The sequence below is a fragment of the Protomyctophum parallelum genome, assembly GCF_964188405.1.
Source record: "Protomyctophum parallelum genome assembly, chromosome: 5".
Taxonomy (NCBI): domain Eukaryota; kingdom Metazoa; phylum Chordata; class Actinopteri; order Myctophiformes; family Myctophidae; genus Protomyctophum; species Protomyctophum parallelum.
In genome coordinates, this window is record NC_139702.1 from 7,925,844 (window position 1) to 7,947,155 (window position 21,312).

The 21,312-nt window shown below is 45.7% G+C and overlaps 2 protein-coding genes across 2 annotated transcripts in view; one reads left to right on the top strand and one right to left on the bottom strand.

Moving 5' to 3' along the window:
• Positions 1–21,312, bottom strand: part of ncf4 (neutrophil cytosolic factor 4) — a 62,368-nt gene that overhangs the window by 6,507 nt on the left and 34,549 nt on the right. The window contains exons 7-8 of the mRNA XM_083764234.1: positions 13,406–13,504; positions 316–473 (exon numbers count right to left, since the gene is read on the bottom strand). Coding sequence (XP_083620360.1) covers positions 316–473; positions 13,406–13,504 — 257 coding nt within the window. The remainder of the gene's footprint in view (positions 1–315; positions 474–13,405; positions 13,505–21,312) is intronic.
• Positions 13,512–21,312, top strand: part of pvalb7 (parvalbumin 7) — a 64,442-nt gene continuing 56,641 nt past the window's right edge. Inside the window, exon 1 of the mRNA XM_083764236.1 lies at positions 13,512–13,692. The gene's annotated coding sequence lies outside the window, so the exon portion shown is untranslated. The remainder of the gene's footprint in view (positions 13,693–21,312) is intronic.

Sequence of the window (21,312 nt, forward strand, 5' to 3'; positions counted from 1 at the left end):
CTACCGGGAGAATAATACAATGTTACTGATATACCTTCGTCGGTTCACATGAGAGACTGCAATAGATAGAACACCATAACGCAACACAATCCATTGCAGGTTTTACAGGTAGCCGCCAGGTGAGACAGACTACTACAGTTTGAAATGAACTCATGCCTCATACCTGTGCAGTCATCTCATACAGGAATGATAGAGTGCTAGGACATTTAGGCTGACGAGGTGATTAATAAAGTGTCATCTGGCGTTTAATGGTGCCTAGATATTGAATAATCAACTCTCTCTCACACACAAACACGAATGCATTGATGCTCCCACCTGGTATCAACTCCAGAAGGTTTCAGCAGAAAGCAGCGCAGACAACTGTAGCCGCCTACGTATGGGGATTCTCCCCTGTCGCTCTCTGAGATGGGGAGGGGCTTAATGATGTTCACAAAGGATCCTGGGAAAATCCCTGTCTGATTGTTCAGCGTGCCCTATAGAGGAAGTAGCACAGAATCAGGAAACATTAAAGACAAATGATTGCAAGTTGGAGGAGAGAGAGGGAGAGAGAGAGAGAGAGAGAGAGAGAGAAGGACAGCCACAAAGGTGTTGTTGAAAACAACTTTAAACAAGATAAGAGAAAGTCCAGAGGAAAGAGTCAACAACTATAAATATGGAGGAGGAGCCCAAGAGACAAACAAGAGCAATCATGAACCTAAAGAGAGAACGTGTCTTATGGAGATATGGAGTTAATACTGTTATAATAACAAACCACTCATTTAAAGTATAAGCAGTTCCATGAAGTCCATAATGTCTATAATGCATTATAAACAAACCTATAATGCATTGGAATCTGCTTATCACAGGTGATCATGTGCCTGTGAGTCTGTGCTTGCCTGCACGCACATTATACACATGAGACGAGCACACATTATACACATGAGACGAGCACACATTATACACATGAGACGAGCACACATTATACACATGAGACGAGCACACATTATACACATGAGACGAGCACACATTATACACATGAGACGAGCACACATCTAGAATCCTAATTTAGAATAATGTATCTCAAAGGAGCAATGACTTTGAGATAGGTCTTTGACCAGGGAGCTTTAGATTCGATTATAATCATTAATCTCTCCCAATCCTCCACTTGACACACAGTTTTACTTAACAGATATTGCTCTGTGAATCCCCTTGTTATATGACTGTCATGCTGGTTGACAAGGAGATGACAAGGAACTCTCTTCAACTAAATGGGAGCAAAACTGAAGTCATTATTTTGGCAATTTAACTATACTAGGCTACGCAATGCCTCCCCCTCTTTAAGTACTTTCTGCACTTTCTGCCCCCAGGTCACTTAGGTAATATTCTCAACAACTCCAATCAGGCACATGAGCTCTTGAAACAAGCCCTCAGACACCAAAAGCTGCTGGGTTGCGAGACATTTAGGATGTAGTCAAATCTAATCTAGTCTAATGAATAGGATTGGTACTGCCAGATGATGAGGAAAATGGATTTTGGATTTTGTCGCGCTTTCAAATTAATCTTGCCACTCATCTCACCTACCTTCATGCAGGAAACTGAAATCTTGACACAGGTGGACACACAAATGAAGAGATCACATTGGTATGCAGGAAAAATAGAATTGAAATGTAAAACTAAATGGAGCAGGCAGCAGAAAAGCACTCGAAAAGTATTACGTCCGGCGCAATCACAGCTGTGCTCATAATATATTATCCTGTGATCCTGATAAGAGACATCAGTGGAGATTATTCATGAAAACAAACCTTTAGCCAAAACTGTCAGGACAGAGTGTTTCTAAATTACAAACACCTGGAACACTTGTGCGCCACGGCCCCCCATGTGATCATTGGCTATGTCCAAGCACGCTTAACCCATTTTGGGTGTGAACCCCTTTTGGTGTTAGCATTATGTTATGCTTTAGCTATTGAAAAATAGCAGATCTCAGATTGTAGGTCTGCTATTTTTGAACGACTGACATAGAAACATAGCCTTTTCAGAAAACTGTCAGGATATAGAAGACGTTTTTAGAATCTGATCTCAGGTCAAAATGGGTTAATGAACAGTCGAATAACCACAACGAACACTATTTATGAAACGCGTTTTGTTTGCCAATGAGGCTTTCAATATTACAAAATAATTATATTAACCCATTCTGAACGGGCACCCATTTTGGTGTCAGCATCATGTTATGCTTTAGCTATTGAAAAATAGCAGATCTACAAGCTCATATCGCGCCACCGAGTGGCGCGATACGAGCTTGTAGGTCTGCTATTTTTTGAAAAATCGAAGAACGACTGACATTTTTAGAATCTGATCTCAGGTCAGAATGAGTTAATCAGACCAGTGTGTGTCCAGTGGAAACCTCGTATGAATCTGATCTCAGGTCAGAATTGGTTAAAATAAATTGTGTTACAAGATGTCATCATGGCACACAGGCGAGGACAGTGAACAAGTGCCCATAAAAGTGTCACACTCAACATGAGAATTCCACTGGCTGTCACTCAGCCCCATGCGTTCAGACTTTAACCCATTCTGACCCGAGATCAGATTCATACGAGGTTTCCGCCGGACACACACTGGTCTGATGAACCCATTCTGACCTGAGATCAGATTCTAAAAATGTCAGTCGTTCTTCGATTTAAAAAAAAATAGCAGACCTACAAGCTCGTATCGCGCCACTCGGTGGCGCGATATGAGCTTGTAGATCTGCTATTTTTAAATAGCTAAAGCATAACATGATGCTGACACCAAAATGGGTGCCCGTTCAGAATGGGTTAAATAGTACAGTAGTATTGAGTTCGCTGCACAAAAGGCTTATCACAGTATGTTATGTTTATGACTCTGTAAGTGGATCCGTTTGAAACGGCTGACTTTGCTGATCCCTCCTCTATGGACAGACATGGAGACATGCTATGCAACTGTGTCTTTTATCACTTTATCACTTCCCCTGTCCCTCCCTCTCTGTTTCTATTCCACTTCTTCATGTGCCCCATTTGTTTCTACTATCCCTCCTTCTTCTCTTCCCTCCATCTATCTGTCCATCTATTTCTTTCTTCCTCTCTCTCCTTCCCTTTTAACCCATTCTGACCTGAGATCAGATTCATACGAGGTTTCCGCCGGACAAACACTGGGTCTGATTAACCCATTCTGACCTGAGATCAGATTCTAGAAATGTCAGTCGCTCTTCGATTTTTCAAAAATAGCAGACCTACAAGCTCGTATCGCGCCACTCGGTGGCGCGATATGAGCTTGTAGATCTGCTATTTTTCAATAGCTAAAGCATAACATGATGCTGACACCAAAATGGGTGCCCGTTCAGAATGGGTTAAATATAGCTGCTGTCAGGCAGAATCTGCGTATATCCATATTTCAACTTATAAAGATCATTGTTTTGTAAACGAATGCCCTTACTTTGCTGTACAAGAGTGTCGCTCAAAAGTAGGGGAAACAGTCGATCCACAAGCTCAAGATTAAGATTAACATTATTAACGTATTAACATTGGATCCATTGGAACACAGGTTCCTTTTTTCCATTTCCTGAAAAGTAACGTTTTTGGATGATGATTTAATGCTGTGCTGGCATGACTTTGCACATTCACATTGTTGCTATGCATCCAAACAGTGTAAAAAGGGAGCAACACAATACAAAACATAACATGGCATAGAGTACATCACTTATCTTGGCATCTGGTTTGATGTTAAATGCACATTAAAATCTAGATTTTGCCAGCAAACAGCATCAAAAGATATTTTACAGAAACTTTTTTACGCTTATAGGAAAATGATTGTTGAAGCCGTTTTACTATCAGTGTTGGAATTCGGAGATGTAATTAATTTACTGTAAATGCTGCTGTTAGACCCCATAGATATTGCTAGTGATATCTATGGTAGGCCTACTGTACCAGCACCAATGCATCCTGTATGATAAGTTCAGGCAGTGAGGCATAATACATATTTCATCTGCTTATCTATAAGGTCATTATTGGAAAGCCACAACCTTATATCTCATTGATGCAGGATTGGAACTTTGGACTCTATCTAACTTCTAACATCTTATGCTTTATGTTCCCCAAGCACAGAATTTGTAAAGTCTGAAATGATCTTCAACACGCGATAAACGTATGATTTAAAACAAATCAATCAATACTGTATGGAACTATTCTGTTTGTTTGTTTTGTTTTGTTTTTTAAGTTTTACTGCTCCAAAATGTACATCACATTCACAACATCATTTAAAATGAGGGCCTACACTCAATGTATTCCTGAGGATTAAATAAAGGCTGAATGAATGAATGAATGAATGAACGAACGAACGAACGAACGAACGAACGAACGAACAAATTAATGAATGTGTCAGATATAGCCAGCAATAAGGGCCGATCCGATAAGGGGTGATCCGTTAGCCGGATGGTTAGGGTGAATACCACACAGGCTCTAATGGAAGGAAGGGACGCAAGGTCACGTGACTGGACACCAGGGCTGCGCCATGACACTCATGGGTGGCAAATCACGCACCGGAAGTTCAATGAAATACATGGCAGTGGATGGAGCCGGCTGGACCAGCTCATGAACAAACACTATTCATGAACCATTGAGGCCTTTGTCATATAATCAGTTCAGGAATATAAAATAAGACATATCACAAGTTGTTTTTCGATGTGCACAGTACATCGTTTTATTGAGGCATCTAAACAGCGGCAGGTATCATTTCTGTCTCTGAGATTTCGTGAGATGTTGTTGCCAGACAGGAAACGATGGACAGTCTCACGAATCACGATACTTGGCACGTCCAGAAACCCACTTTGTGCTCTTTAGACGCCTCTATAAAATGACACAGTGTACACATCGAAAAGCAACACAGCAGACAATGATGTGTTATACAGTATGTCTTCGTTTATATTCCTGAACCGATTATATGACGAAGGTCTCAATTGTATACAGTAAATAGTGTCACGTGACTCATGTCTTTTCCTTCCATTTGTTCCTAGCCTAACCCTAACCGCACGTGGACGCCACGTAGTCGGAAATCGGAATGCCACTCTGTCCCCGTATTCCCTGTTCAACTCCCACGTAGTCTGAATGCCACTCTGTCCCCGTATTCCCTGTTCAACTCCCACGTAGTCTGAATGCCACTCTGTCCCTGTGTTCCCTGTTCAACTCCCACGTAGTCTGAATGCCACTCTGTCCCCGTGTTCCCTGTTCAACTCCCACGTAGTCTGAATGCCACTCTGTCCCCGTGTTCCCTGTTCAACTCCCACGTAGTCTGAATGCCACTCTGTCCCCGTGTTCCCTGTTCAACTCCCACGTAGTCGGAATGCCACTCTGTCCCCGTGTTCCCTGTTCAACTCACACGTAGTCGGAATGCCACTCTGTCCCCGTGTTCCCTGTTCAACTCCCACGTAGTCTGAATGCCACTCTGTCCCCGTGTTCCCTGTTCAACTCCCACGTAGTCTGAATGCCACTCTGTCCCCGTGTTCCCTGTTCAACTCCCACGTAGTCGGAATGCCACTCTGTCCCCGTGTTCCCTGTTCAACTCCCACGTAGTCGGAATGCCACTCTGTCCCCGTGTTCCCTGTTCAACTCCCACGTAGTCGGAATGCCACTCTGTCCCCGTGTTCCCTGTTCAACTCACACGTAGTCGGAATGCCACTCTGTCCCCGTGTTCCCTGTTCAACTCCCACGTAGTCTGAATGCCACTCTGTCCCCGTGTTCCCTGTTCAACTCCCACGTAGTCTGAATGCTACTCTGTCCCCGTGTTCCCTGTTCAACTCCCACGTAGTCGGAATGCCACTCTGTCCCCGTGTTCCCTGTTCAACTCCCACGTAGTCTGAATGCCACTCTGTCCCCGTGTTCCCTGTTCAACTCCCACGTAGTCTGAATGCTACTCTGTCCCCGTGTTCCCTGTTCAACTCCCACGTAGTCGGAATGCCACTCTGTCCCCGTGTTCCCTGTTCAACTCCCACGTAGTCGGAATGCCACTCTGTCCCCGTGTTCCCTGTTCAACTCCCACGTAGTCGGAATGCCACTCTGTCCCCGTGTTCCCTGTTCAACTCCCACGTAGTCGGTCCCCGTGTTCCCTGTTCAACTCCCACGTAGTCGGAATGCCACTCTGTCCCCGTGTTCCCTGTTCAACTCCCACGTAGTCTGAATGCCACTCTGTCCCCGTGTTCCCTGTTCAACTCCCACGTAGTCTGAATGCTACTCTGTCCCCGTGTTCCCTGTTCAACTCCCACGTAGTCGGAATGCCACTCTGTCCCCGTGTTCCCTGTTCAACTCCCACGTAGTCTGAATGCCACTCTGTCCCCGTGTTCCCTGTTCAACTCCCACGTAGTCTGAATGCTACTCTGTCCCCGTGTTCCCTGTTCAACTCCCACGTAGTCGGAATGCCACTCTGTCCCCGTGTTCCCTGTTCAACTCCCACGTAGTCGGAATGCCACTCTGTCCCCGTGTTCCCTGTTCAACTCCCACGTAGTCGGAATGCCACTCTGTCCCCGTGTTCCCTGTTCAACTCCCACGTAGTCGGTCCCCGTGTTCCCTGTTCAACTCCCACGTAGTCGGAATGCCACTCTGTCCCCGTATTCCCTGTTCAATTCCCACGTAGTCGGAATGCCACTCTGTCCCCGTATTCCCTGTTCAACTCCCACGTAGTCGGAATGCCACTCTGTCCCCGTGTTCCCTGTTCAACTCCCACGTAGTCGGAATGCCACTCTGTCCCCGTGTTCCCTGTTCAACTCCCACGTAGTCGGAATGCCACTCTGTCCCCGTGTTCCCTGTTCAACTCCCACGTAGTCGGTCCCCGTATTCCCTGTTCAACTCCCACGTAGTCTGAATGCCACTCTGTCCCCGTATTCCCTGTTCAATTCCCACGTAGTCGGTCCCCGTATTCCCTGTTCAACTCCCACGTAGTCGGAATGCCACTCTGTCCCCGTGTTCCCTGTTCAACTCCCACGTAGTCGGAATGCCACTCTGTCCCCGTGTTCCCTGTTCAACTCCCACGTAGTCTGAATGCTACTCTGTCCCCGTGTTCCCTGTTCAACTCCCACGTAGTCTGAATGCCACTCTGTCCCTGTGTTCCCTGTTCAACTCCCACGTAGTCTGAATGCTACTCTGTCCCCGTATTCCCTGTTCAACTCCCACGTAGTAAGAATGCCACTCTGTCCCCGTATTCCCTGTTCAATTCCCACGTAGTCTGAATGCTACTCTGTCCCCGTATTCCCTGTTCAACTCCCACGTAGTCGGAATGCCACTCTGTCCCCGTGTTCCCTGTTCAATTCCCACGTAGTCTGAATGCCACTCTGTCCCCGTGTTCAACTCCCAGCTGGCCGGGCCATTTACTGCATGTCACTTCACTACTGCCCTGTCTCTCTCTCTACAGCAGGGCTGCCCAAAAGGTAGAGTGTGATCTACCAGTAGATCACAAAGGCTGTGCAGGTAGAACACATGACATCTCCCTAAAATATATATCACTTGTATTGAGGTGACTTGATTGATTGATAAAAAGGGCCTGTCAGCTCAAACGTCAAATGATATACAAGAAAACTATACCAATTCCATTTCTCCTCTCTATTTCCTGTTCCAAGTGCATGTCTTACAGTATGTAACTATTTCCAGCAAAGGGATAATCATTATTTTGGTCATTAGATCTTGTTGAGCTCGTCATTTTGAAAGTAGCTCCGAGGTCAAAAAAGTGTGGGCACCTCTGCTCTACAGGTATAGTCTCTACACTAGATATTTTGATAAAAGATATAAATAAGTAACTTGTAATACTGTACACACTATACAGTATAAAGATAGAAAGAAGTCACTGTGGAACAAGCTCCCATTGTACCTTCGTCAGGCAGCCTCTGTAGACATTTTTAAAGCTCAGCTCAAGACCCACTTCTACAACATTGCTTTTAATTGATCTTTTAGGTTGTTTTTTTTTAGTTTTTGTTATACATGTCCTCACTGTATTGCATTACTGTCGTTGCCTTGCTTTTCTTTTATTCTCCATTGTTCTGTAAAGCACTTGGAGCTGCATTTCATGTCATGAAAGGTGCTATACAAATAAAGTTTTATTATTATTATTATTATTACTGTACTGTACTGTACTGTACTGTACTGTACTGTACTGTACTGTACTGTACTGTACTGTACTGTACTGTACTGTACTGTACTGTACTGTACTGTACTGTACTGTACTGTACTGTACTGTACTGTACACAGATAGAATATGTCACAGTATACAGCTACTGTACGTATGTGGACTAGCTCAGTTGCCTTGTGGTTAGAGTGTCCACCCTGAGATCGGGAGGTCGGAATCCAATTCCCAAGTCATACCAAAGACTATAAAAATGGCAATGGCCCTCTGCTCGGCACTAAGCATCAAGGGTTAATTGGTTTGGGTACTGTATATCAAGCAGCCTCACACTACAGAGAAAGAAGATAGGCTCCTGACCTACAGTAGCTCCTGACCTACAGTAGCTCCTGACCTACAGTAGCTCCTGACCTACTGTACAGTATGGACTACATCACTTGCTCGAACAGGACCCATTAGTAGGGATGAAGCTCGTTAATTTTGATTGAAAACGAGCACCGCATCGATCAGGCTAACTGAGCCGGGGTTCTTATCGAGCCCAGTATCGAGCATGTGTTAACTGGTTAATATGTGTACCGTCACTTTAAAAGTGTCATTTTGTTTACCTGGGCAGCGCTGGTTGGCAGCCTTGGCAAGTTGGCAGGTATCAATACACTTTTAGGCCGACAAAACAGCCAGCCTGGGTGAATAGATTTATTTCTTGATTCGCCTCTTGTTTTGATTGTTTAAACATGACGTCATGGGCCGCTATGCTCGATCACAGTCTTGGGTAAGCCTAGCTTATTGATACCGGGTACTCAATACGCTTGTTATCGGGGTTTTTTATCGGGTATCGGGAATCGATCTCCATGAGGCTACTTACAGATATAGATAAGTAATGTATACTACTGTACAGTATACAGATAGAGATAAGTAACTGGTACTGTATATACACATAGAAATAAGTAACTTGTACTGCTGTACAGTACTGTGTAAAGACAACCAAATCGGTCCGCTCAACAATCTATATCTCACCCTGTCGTCCATCTCATCTCCCATCTCAACACCACAAGAGTTCACTCATCTCCCATCTCAACACCACAAGAGTTCACTCATCTCCCATCTCAACACCACAAGAGTTCACTCATCTCCCATCTCAACACCACAAGAGTTCACTCATCTCCCATCTCAACACCACAAGAGTTCCCTCATTTCCCATCTCAACACCACAAGAGTTCACTCATCTCCCATCTCAACACCACAAGAGTTCACTCATCTCCCATCTCAACACCACAAGAGTTCACTCATCTCCCATCTCAACACCACGAGAGTTCACTCATCTCCCATCTCAACACCACGAGAGTTCACTCATCTCCCATCTCAACACCACAAGAGTTCACTCATCTCCCATCTCAACACCACAAGAGTTCACTCATCTCCCATCTCAACACCACAAGAGTTCCCTCATCTCCCATCTCAACACCACAAGAGTTCACTCATCTCCCATCTCAACACCACAAGAGTTCACTCATCTCCCATCTCAACACCACAAGAGTTCACTCATCTCCCATCTCAACACCACAAGAGTTCACTCATCTCCCATCTCAACACCACAAGAGTTCACTCATCTCCCATCTCAACACCACAAGAGTTCCCTCATTTCCCATCTCAACACCACAAGAGTTCACTCATCTCCCATCTCAACACCACAAGAGTTCACTCATCTCCCATCTCAACACCACAAGAGTTCACTCATCTCCCATCTCAACACCACGAGAGTTCACTCATCTCCCATCTCAACACCACGAGAGTTCACTCATCTCCCATCTCAACACCACAAGAGTTCACTCATCTCCCATCTCAACACCACAAGAGTTCACTCATCTCCCATCTCAACACCACAAGAGTTCCCTCATCTCCCATCTCAACACCACAAGAGTTCACTCATCTCCCATCTCAACACCACAAGAGTTCACTCATCTCCCATCTCAACACCACAAGAGTTCACTCATCTCCCATCTCAACACCACAAGAGTTCACTCATCTCCCATCTCAACACCACAAGAGTTCACTCATCTCCCATCTCAACACCACAAGAGTTCACTCATCTCCCATCTCAACACCACAAGAGTTCCCTCATCTCCCATCTCAACACCACAAGAGTTCACTCATCTCCCATCTCAACACCACAAGAGTTCACTCATCTCCCATCTCAACACCACAAGAGTTCACTCATCTCCCATCTCAACACCACAAGAGTTCACTCATCTCCCATCTCAACACCACAAGAGTTCACTCATCTCCCATCTCAACACCACAAGAGTTCCCACACATCTCCCATCTCAACACCACAAGAGTTCACTCATCTCCCATCTCAACACCACAAGAGTTCCCACACATAGAAATGTGTGAAAGAAACATCAATATGGTAGGTGGTGGCCAGTATTTCCAAATATATTTGAGTTGAATATCTACGAGTGTTCAATCCTCATATTTTTGTGTCTGCAATAAAGACATTTTAATATTCCTCTAAAGGCAGCCTGATGTTCCAGGGGATTTATTCTCAACCTTTTTAATTTCAAGGACCCCCCCCAGTGTGATATGAATTAGACCACGGGTCCCCCATTCGATATGGGGTCCCCCATTCGATATATGCCCTAGATGGAATCCCCTTAACCCATTCTGACCTGAGATCAGATTCATACGAGGTTTCCGCCGGACACACACTGGTCTGATGAACCCATTCTGACCTGAGATCAGATTCTAAAAATGTCACAGTCGTTCTTCGATTTTTCAAAAATGGCAGACCTACAAGCTCGTATCGCGCCACTCGGTGGCGCGATATGAGCTTGTAGATCTGCTATTTTTCAATAGATAAAGCATAACATGATGCTAACACCAAAATGGGTGCCCGGTCAGAATGGGTTAAGGACCACCACGGGTCCCCCATTCGATATATGCCCTAGATGGAATCCCCTTAAGGACCACCACGGGTCCCCCATTCGATATGTGCCCTAGATGGAATCCCCTTAAGGACCACCACGGGTCCCCCATTCGATATGTGCCCTAGATGGAATCCCCTTAAGGACCACCACGGGTCCCCCATTCGATATATGCCCTAGATGGAATCCCCTTAAGGACCACCACGGGTCCCCCATTCGATATGTGCCCTAGATGGAATCCCCTTAAGGACCACCACGGGTCCCCCATTCGATATATGCCCTAGATGGAATCCCCTTAAGGACCACCACGGGTCCCCCATTCGATATATGCCCTAGATGGAATCCCCTTAAGGACCACCACGGGTCCCCCATTCGATATATGCCCTAGATGGAATCCCCTTAAGGACCACCACGGGTCCCCCATTCGATATATGCCCTAGATGGAATCCCCTTAAGGACCACCACGGGTCCCCCATTCGATATATGCCCTAGATGGAATCCCCTTAAGGACCACCACGGGTCCCCCATTCGATATATGCCCTAGATGGAATCCCCTTAAGGACCACCACGGGTCCCCCATTCGATATATGCCCTAGATGGAATCCCCTTAACCCATTCTGACCTGAGATCAGATTCATACGAGGTTTTCCACTGGACACACACTGGTCTGATGAACCCATTCTGACCTGAGATCAGATTCTAAAAATGTCAGTCGTTCTTTGATTTTTCAAAAAATAGCAGACCTACAAGCTCATATCGCGCCACTCGGTGGCGCGATATGAGCTTGTAGATCTGCTATTTTTAAATAGCTAAAGCATAACATGATGCTGACACCAAAATGGGTGCCCGGTCAGAATGGGTTAAGGACCACCACGGGTCCCCGGACCCAATGATGACAGGACATCATCAGACCCGTTGGTTTAAAAAAAACTCGTCCATGTTTGGAGGAATAGAAAACACAATCACTCTTGTGAATCCATGATGTATGAATTCCATAAATTCCTTTGTTTTACATAACTAATACTGTACATGAACTTAAGCATCGTGCCTCCCGTCTCTCTCTCTCTCTCTCTCTCTCTCTCTCTCTCTCTCTCTCTCTCTCTCTCTCTCTCTCTCTCTCTCTCTCTCTCTCTCTCTCTCTCTCTCTCTCTCTCTCCATATGCCACATGGCCAAACTGTTACCATGACTCCCAACCCTTCTTTTTCACGTCTAGTACCAATCTTTCCTTCTTTCTCTCTAATCTCACTATCCTCTCTGCATCTTTCTCTTGCTCCTCAATCCGTCCCTCTGTCTCTCCATTAAAAGGTAGGGTAAGTGATATTGTTGGTGTTATGTTATGTTATGTTATGTTTTAGCTATTGAAAAATAGCAGATCTACAAGCTCATAGCACACCACCGAGTGGCACGCTACGAGCTTGTAGGTCTGCTATTTTTTTTAAATCAAAGAACGACTGACGACTGTCAGGATTTAGAAGACATTTTTAGAATCTGATCTCAGGTCAAAATAGGTTAAAGGTAAAATCACTATATTCTGATAGTAGTCATTGCTATAGAGTGTTTGTTCAGTAACGTCTCCCTCCCTGTCTCTCCAGCCCAAAAAAAACCAAAACACAAAAAATAGAAAATACATTTTCAGGTAGGTGACAAATAAGTTCATCCAATCAGGAGAGAGTAGCTATTTATGAGCTTAATTTTGCATAGTGTTCCAGTTTCAATTTTGTCTGCTCATTTCTTCCTATCAACACTTACAATTCCACTTGTTCCACTGTATCCTGACCCGTTCTCCATCCCCATTGGATAAAATTGGTATCCTGAAAATGCATTTTCTGTTTAATAAAAAGCTGGAGAGACATAATGGAGACTCTTGTTGTTACTGAACAATAGCAATGAGTACTATCACAATTTAAAGCTTTCTAACACTTATTTTAACCAAAGAGAATAACTTACAGTACGTCCTCCTGTGCTGGCCCTACCCTCACTCAGTCCTACTCACCTTTTTCTGTGCATTATCTCCCTTTCCCTCCCTCTCTTTCTCTCTCTGTTCAGCTCCCTTACCATCTTTCTCTTGCGTACCATCCCTCTCTCTCCTTCCCTGCTCTTGTCTTTCTATACCTCACTCTCTCCCTATCCCTCTTTTTCTCTCTCGCCTTCCCTCCATCTCCCGTTTCTCCCTCCCTCCCACTCTCTCGCTCTCGATTCCTCCCTCTCTCCCTCTCCCTCCCCCCCTCTCCCTCTCCCTCTCCCTCTCCCTCTCCCTCTCCCTCTCCTTCTCCCTCTCCCTCTCCCTCTCCCTCTCCCTCTCCTCTCTCTCTCTCTCTCTCTCTCTCTCTCTCTCTCTCTCTCTCTCTCCCTCCCTCCCTCTCTCTCTCTCTCTCTCTCTCTCCCCTACCTCCAGCCAGTCGGCGTTCACTCTGCTCAGCAGGAAGACCACCTCTCCCTTCTTAAGGCTCAGCTCCAGTTTGTCGTTGCCGCGAAAGTCAAACATCACCTGGGACACACACACGCACACACACACACACACACAGACACACACACACACACACACACACACACATAGTACATATACAGGGCAAAGAAACAGACTCGAATCAACAGCAAGACACGGGACAAGACCAGAGGAGAGAGGGAGAGACAGAGACAAGACCGAGAGTCAGAAGAGACCGTGCGAGTGAACAGGTAAGATGCGTGAGACTTTTTTTCTCCCTCCTGGTGGATGTGCTGATGTAGGTAACGGTGTATGAGAGGAAGACGGGAAGAGAAAGCCTAATTTATAGCCTACTTCAATCAGTTGTTTCCTGGGAAGCGACACCGTTGTGCAATTAAGTCTAGAATGGGATTTATAGAGAGGAGGAATTGTTTTCCGGCTGCCTGGAGAGGTGAGGTGTGTGAGGAGAAGAGAGGTGTGTGTGACGGGGAGGAAGTTTGGAGAAATCTGTAGAGGATGTGTTAAAGCACGGAGCGCTCCCACATGAAGGTGCGGGTGGTATATTGTGATGCAAGTTTACTGTGTGCTGGGTGGATGCCAACGTGCCTGCATGCCTCAAAGCAAAGCAAATGGACCCAAAAAAGCTCAGACCTCCTGCTGTGATCTTCACAAGCCAATAACCAGCGACCAGGCTTTACGAATTAGCAGTGCACAATTGGTGCCCCCCCACTGAGAATTTACTGCATGCCGTTTCATTAGGTCTGTGTTAGGGGTTGCGGTTAAGCGTTATTTAGGTCAGTTATGGTTTAGGTTAAGGTGATGGAATGAATGTCAATTGTCACATTGTGCATGTGTTTTAAGAGAAACCCATTGATGACAAGCTAACATAGTGACAGCACGCCATTGTGGAGTTGGTGTATAAACGGTACGATCTGATTGGCTCTAAAGCTAGTTCTGTGGTGGTGATGTTCTATTACTGGCAGTGTTCTGAAAACCCCTCTCACACACACACACACACACACACTCACTCACACACACACACACACGCTCACACACACGGCACGCACGCCGCACGCACACACGTCACACGCCCGCCTGCCCGCACGCACGCACGCACGCACGCACGCACGCACGCACGCACTCACGCACGCACGCACGCACACGATTATGTGATGAATTAGCCTGCATGAAAGTAAAGGTGTGGCACACACTCTCTCTTTCACACACGCACGCACGCAGGCAGGCGCACACGCACGCAAGACGCGCGCATGCACGTATGCACGCACGCATGCACCATGCAGTATTTGTATTTTATACAGTATTTGTATACGTATTAGTATTTGTAAATTAGACATACTACGTACTGTATACACATACACATACACATACACATTCACATACACAAAGGCAAGATAGACAGTGCGGTACTGGTGTAAAATATGAAATAACAATGATAAAGAATAAGAATAAGGGCCCTGTTTTGAGGCAGGTGCATTGGCTGGCGTGGGGTGTGCAGCGAACGGGTGAATGGAACGTTCCCTGAGGTGACGTGGTGAACGGGTGAATGGAACATTCCCTGAGGTGACGTGGTGAACGGGTGAATGGAACATTCCCTGAGGTGACGTGGTGTATTTTGATGGTATTTCGGGGACTCACCGTCGCCATGCGTTGGCGTGGGAGGAGATGAGGTGCCGTATAGCGGTGGTTCTCAAACTCTTTCATGTCAAGGACCCCCAAATTGACACTAATTAGCCCGCGGACCCTCATTAGAAAATATATGCCAGGGACCCCCATAAGAGAAGATTTCTACGGCTCTAGCAGTGATTCTCAACCCGTTTAATTTCAAGTTTAGATTGTAAAATCAAGGTTAATTTAACTCTGAGAGTGTACAAAACTCTCAGAGTTACAGACCCATAAGGGTCCATTTGGTTCCAAACTATCATTTAGCTGGGGACCCCCTGGAACTCCCTCTCAGGTACCCCTGGGGGTCCCCGGACCCCACTTTGTGAACCACTGCAACGTGCAGCGTGCTCCACGTTGTTTGCACATCGGCAGGGATTCAACAAGGATTCGTGCCGATTCATGTTTTCCTCCAAAGATAACTTGACATCCTCTGCTGCCTTGGTGGTCTGTCTGTTGTTGTTGTTGCGCATTGTTGATGACTCTGCACCTCCCGCAAGGACATCGCCTTCATTTTGGCTCGCCCGCTTCCCTGAAATAAGGCCCTGGAGTCACAGGCAGACCCCTAGAGGCTGTGCTGCTCCTTACACCCAAACAGAACAAAGTGCTTTCAACTGAGTGATTGACATCCTTAGTTAGAGCCCAGTGATTTCACTAGTAATCGCCCCCCCGCCCCCAAAATGCTTTCTAAACAATATGCTATCTAAATTATATCGTTACGATTTGTGGTCAAGATAAACAAACCTAAGAAACAAAAACATGAGAATGAGTGACCAAGTTATGTCTGCATAGTCGCTATCGCTATAGCATTAATCCAGAGAGAACGGGGGGGTAGTGAAGTGCTATAGGGGGTGAGGTGGAATTTGAATAGTAAAATATACTAGCACACAACGTGTCGCAATGCATAGATGGGCTATTTTCAGAAAACCTGATTTAGTGTACAGAGAGACAAGGTTGGGGTCAAAGTATTCATCCTGCAATGTGCCTATTAGATTCTGGGATATTGTGTGTGCACATTTTGGCCTGAGGGTGGCACTAGAGGAAAGGTCATGTGGTCACTCAAATGGCTAGTTCATCTGCCACATAATACAGCCAATGGCTCAGCGAATTTCTTGGAAAAACTATAGTAATAAGGATTTTGAGATGTCTCTTGTGCAATTGGAGATTTTGGCCTACATGGAACTAGATGCAAGGCCATGGGTTGACCAAAATCAGCAGGGCTTATCCTCTGGGAGAAGCGAGAGTCATGCCAATCTGCCTGTCGCATTTCCAGATGTCTTGTGTGCGAGTGGCGCAACAGGAAGGTCATGGGGTCACGGTAAATCAGTATAGGGTTAAGCATGAGGGTGCACAGCGCATTTCAGGACAATTCCGTTTTTGAGAGCGAGGTGGTGGATGGATGGATGGATGGATGGACAGACTGACCGACATTGCCTTGCTTAGGGCACTATCGTGAAGCTAAAAATACATAGGGAGAGGGAGGGAGGGAGGGAGAGAGAGAGAGAGAGAGAGGGAGGGAAAGAAGGAGAGGTATAAGCAGTGGGAGGGAGGAGATGAAGAGGCGAGATGTATGCTGAGACCTAGATCCTATCATATGCACTGGCAGTTCTCTATACACAGTAAAATCATCAGTCTTCATTTAACACAGAGAGTAATACAAAATGTCATTGAACCACTACGGATCCATTTGAGTACAACTACTATATGCTCTCTGAGTTACACATGGATAAATGACAATAAACTACCAAGGCTTTGACTGTGTACCACATGGAATAAAGCAAAATAAAATATCAAGACTGAAGAGCTCATGACATTTCTGAGGCCATTTATGTTTCTGGAAGGTGCTTCTAAACTTGCTATAGTTTCACTTCAAATGCTCTTTCATCTTAAAATAACACTAATGACCGAAAATCTACAAGCTCACAACACGACACTGCGACATGTTGTGAGCTTGTAGATCTGCTATTTTTGGTGCGCAGACACGCTGGTGGTTTCTATGGACTCCAAATGACTGACAGTCGTGGCGACTGAGAACTTTAACCCATTCTGAACGGGCATCCATTTTGGTGTCAGCATCATGTTATGCTTTAGCTATTGAAAAATAGCAGATCTACAAGCTCATATCGCGCCACCGAGTGGCGCGATACGAGCTTGTAGGTCTGCTATTTTTTTTTAAATCGAAGAACGACTGACATTTTTTTAATCTGATCTCAGGTCAGAATGGGTTAATCAGACCAGTGTGTGTCCAGCGGAAACCTCGTATGAATCTGATCTCAGGTCAGAATGGGTTAATCCATGGTACCATACTACCATCATAGTGTATGTAAGCATTTGACTGTGTACTGTCGTACTGTATGGAAGCATTGACTGTGTACTGTCATACTGTATGGAAGGATTGACTGTGTACCGTCATACTGTATGGAAGCATTGACTGTGTACTGTCATTGTGACGCCCACTATTGTGTGGTCACAAAAGGGATATTTAACTTGGTTATGAATGTATTAATTTCATTTAATTCTGCCCATCAACTCTGGTTTAAACCTGCCATGTGTCTTCCAGAACAGTAGGGGGCAGTGCTAGGCAGTGGTTTTGTTATTGCAGTACTAGTAGACAGGAGCGCCATTTTAACGTCATTGTTTACACAGCACTGAAAGAGCAAACAAGCACCGTCTCTGTCTTACATCATTCTGTCCTAATTTCACAGGTTTGTAAGGCACAAAAGTTACACAAATGTCCGTTTTTAGTATGTAACTAAAAGAGTGTTGTTTTGAGCAGGTGTGGCTACAGTTCATGGGGTAATTTGATGAGTAAAAACGTAATGATTTACTACTGTAATGTAAAGTGCTGGAGTGCTAAGTGGCTATATCATTAGCTTTAAGACTCTCCCCAGCAGGTTCAGGTTGGGTTTAGCTGAGTCCAGCATTATATGAGTGTGATGATACAAAAGTGTTATTAGGTGCAGTTATTGTTTGTCACCATTCTACAAGAGCCTATAATTGAATCAGTCAAGGTTTTATTAAGAATATTAGCCCAAAGACATATGGTTACTGTTGATAAACTATAGTGTAATCTGCACAATTGAGAAGGAGTTCATCAAGATGCATTACATTGATTGGTCATTGTTTGGACATTCTAAATGAATACATTTCTGTAAAGGACGTTTCTATATAGCATGATGATGCAATAAGAAAACATGGGCTATACATGTGTTCATTAAAAATAAACATGATTGTTTACACAGCACTGAAAGAGCAAACAAGCACCGTCTCTGTCTTACATCATTCTGTCCTAATTTCACAGAGATCGGCTACTTTATGATCAACTATAGCTGTATACATGGTCATCTCACTCGGACCTGTTACAGTTTCATGGGGGCTCGTCCGGGATTGACGCCATCAGCACGCCATGTGGCGTCAGTCCAGTGATCACTGAACCAGTTGACCATCAGCAGCACGTCGGAACAGAGGTGCTACACCAGTCCAGGACGTCTGTCTGCAGTCAGAGTGAGGGGAGGAGCTGAGCGTCACGTCAGTCCAACGTCTGTCTACCGTCAGAGGAGCTGAGCGTCACGTCAGTCCAACGTCTGTCCACCGTCAGAGAGGAGCTGAGCGTCACGTCAGTCCAACGTCTGTCTACCGTCAGAGAGGAGCTGAGCGTCACGTCAGTCCAACGTCTGTCTACCGTCAGAGGAGCTGAGCGTCACGTCAGTCCAACGTCTGTCTACCGTCCGAGAAGAGCTCAGCGTCACGTCAGTCCAACGTCTGTCTACCGTCAGAGAAGAGCTCAGCGTCACCTGAGCGTCGGGCAAGCGTGAACTATGGCCAGCGTACGAAAACAGCTGGTCTGGTCAATAAAGAAGGGACTGCTACGCCTTTCTGCCGATCAGATCTCTGAAGTCGCAAGGATCATCTCAGAATCACCTAATGCAGATAAGTGGGATAAGGGTGATGAAGGAGATTGTTTTGATTATGCCTGTGCATACATGTCCTCCAAATCCATACTTGAATTAGAGGATGAGGGGTTATCCCACATATTCATGTTGAAAGATCTTATTGATGACATGTTGAAAGGCCCTTCCGGCCATGTTGAAACCGTAGAGGAAGGGGCAGGAAGTGCTATGGCTCATGCACAGTCAAAACAGACCGACACTCATGATAATGGTGCAGTTATTCCTAGTGGCCATAGTACCTCAACCCCTTCGCCTACCGGTGACCATGTTGATTCTACTCAGTCCATAAGTACACATACCACCAGGCCAGTCCCCCCAGCTGTTGACCAGCCATCTTCTCATAGGGGTGATAGTCTAGTGACTCTCAGAGATTTAGCACTGTTCCACAGAAAAGAGTTTAAAGTGCATGGTGGTCAGATAGGTGACAGCACAGCAGATATCAGCTACAGTAACATCTGCAAACAGATGGATGAGGGTTTGAAGGAACAACACACAGAGGGTGAGGTCATTCGGGCAGTTATGCGGGTAATAAAGCCAGGTCATTTCAAAGACATGTTGATCAGCAAAGATGAGATGACAATAACTGAGTTAAGGAGTTTCTTACGGTCTCACATGGGGGAGAGGGGCACAACAGAACTCTTCCAAGAATTGATTACAGCCAGACAGCTAGAAAATGAAACGCCACAACAGTTTCTATATAGAATGGTGGGACTTAAGCAAAGGGTCACCGTCACATCCAGGCAGGCAGATGCAGAAATTAAGTATGAGGCACATACCGTACAGAATGTGTTCTTGCACACAATTTACCAGGGGCTAAGCGACAGGCACGATGATATCAGGAGAGAGCTAAAGCCACTTCTTTCTGACCCGTTGGTCACAGATGAAGCCATACTCAGACAGGTGATCAAAACCACCAGTGAGGAGAGTGAAAGGAGACGTCGCCTAGGCCGTAGCACACGCATAAAAACCACCTACGCCCAAAGTGGTGAGGTGAGCTCAGAGAAGCCAGAGGATAGTAAGGAGGACTCTCGCCGCAAAGGTAAAGATGAGGAAGTGCAAAAACTGACCACACAAGTACAGGCACTTACCCAAATGGTTGAGTCATTGAAACAGTTCAAACTGCAGTCTGACACCCAAACTCAGGAGCCATCACAACAGTCATGTCACTGTGCCAGTGCTTACACAAAACGGCCACCACAGAATAAGGGGAGACCGTATGGCTGTGCTTCCTGTGTTGAGAACAACCTACCAAACTGTAATCACTGTTTCGCATGCGGTGAAGAGGGGCACCGCGCAGTGGGGTGTCTAAAAAGACGCAAGCCGGCGGGAAACCAGCAGGGGTCACAGCCGAGGGGCGACCTGTGATCAACAACCGTATCCAGTCCCAGCCAAATGTCAGTAACACCGAGCAATCGCCACACAGGCACCTCACCATTCCCCCTGACCCACCAGCCAGTGATAAACCCACATCTGAGAGAGTTGCACAGCTCATTGGAAAGAAATGTCTGCTTAAATGCAGTATGAATGGTCATGCCGTTACTGCTCTGTTTGATACAGGTGCCCAAGTCAGCCTGATAGACCAAGCCTGGAGACAGGAATACTTACCTCATCAAGAGATCCATCATTTGAGTGAACTGATGGGCGATTATGATCTGAATGTCTTTGCTGCCAATGGAGAAGCAATCCCCTATGATGGATGGATGGAAGTGGTTGTTAACTTGCCTGATAATGATAATCCAAACTATTCCATTAAAGTACCATTCCTTGTTAGCCAAGTCAACCTTCTAAGACCACTGTTGGGCTTTAATGTCATCCAAGAGATCATTCTGAGTCAGGGAAATGAAACAGAAGCCCTACCGGTCATATGCAGCCTTCTCAAAGGGGCCATGCAAATTGAAACTGACAAAGTTGAGGCAGTAGTAAACTTCATCCAGGCCGAGAAAAACACCCACCAGTGTGAGCAAGTGTCCGCGAAAGTAGGCCAACATGATATTGTTATTCACCCAGGTCAGGTTGCCCACCTTAAGTTCCCAGTACCTGTAAGTTTCACTCATTCCCTTGCCCTGTTTGAACACTGTCCTGATGACCAACGGCTCGAGCAGCTAGATATTGGTGATGGTCTGGTTGAAGTGCACCACACTGAAAGACCCTTCATTGTGATCCCAGTGGGCAACACAACTACACATGATGTGACTCTAGCCAGCCGCACACCTTTGGGCAGCATCCAATCGATTGACAGAA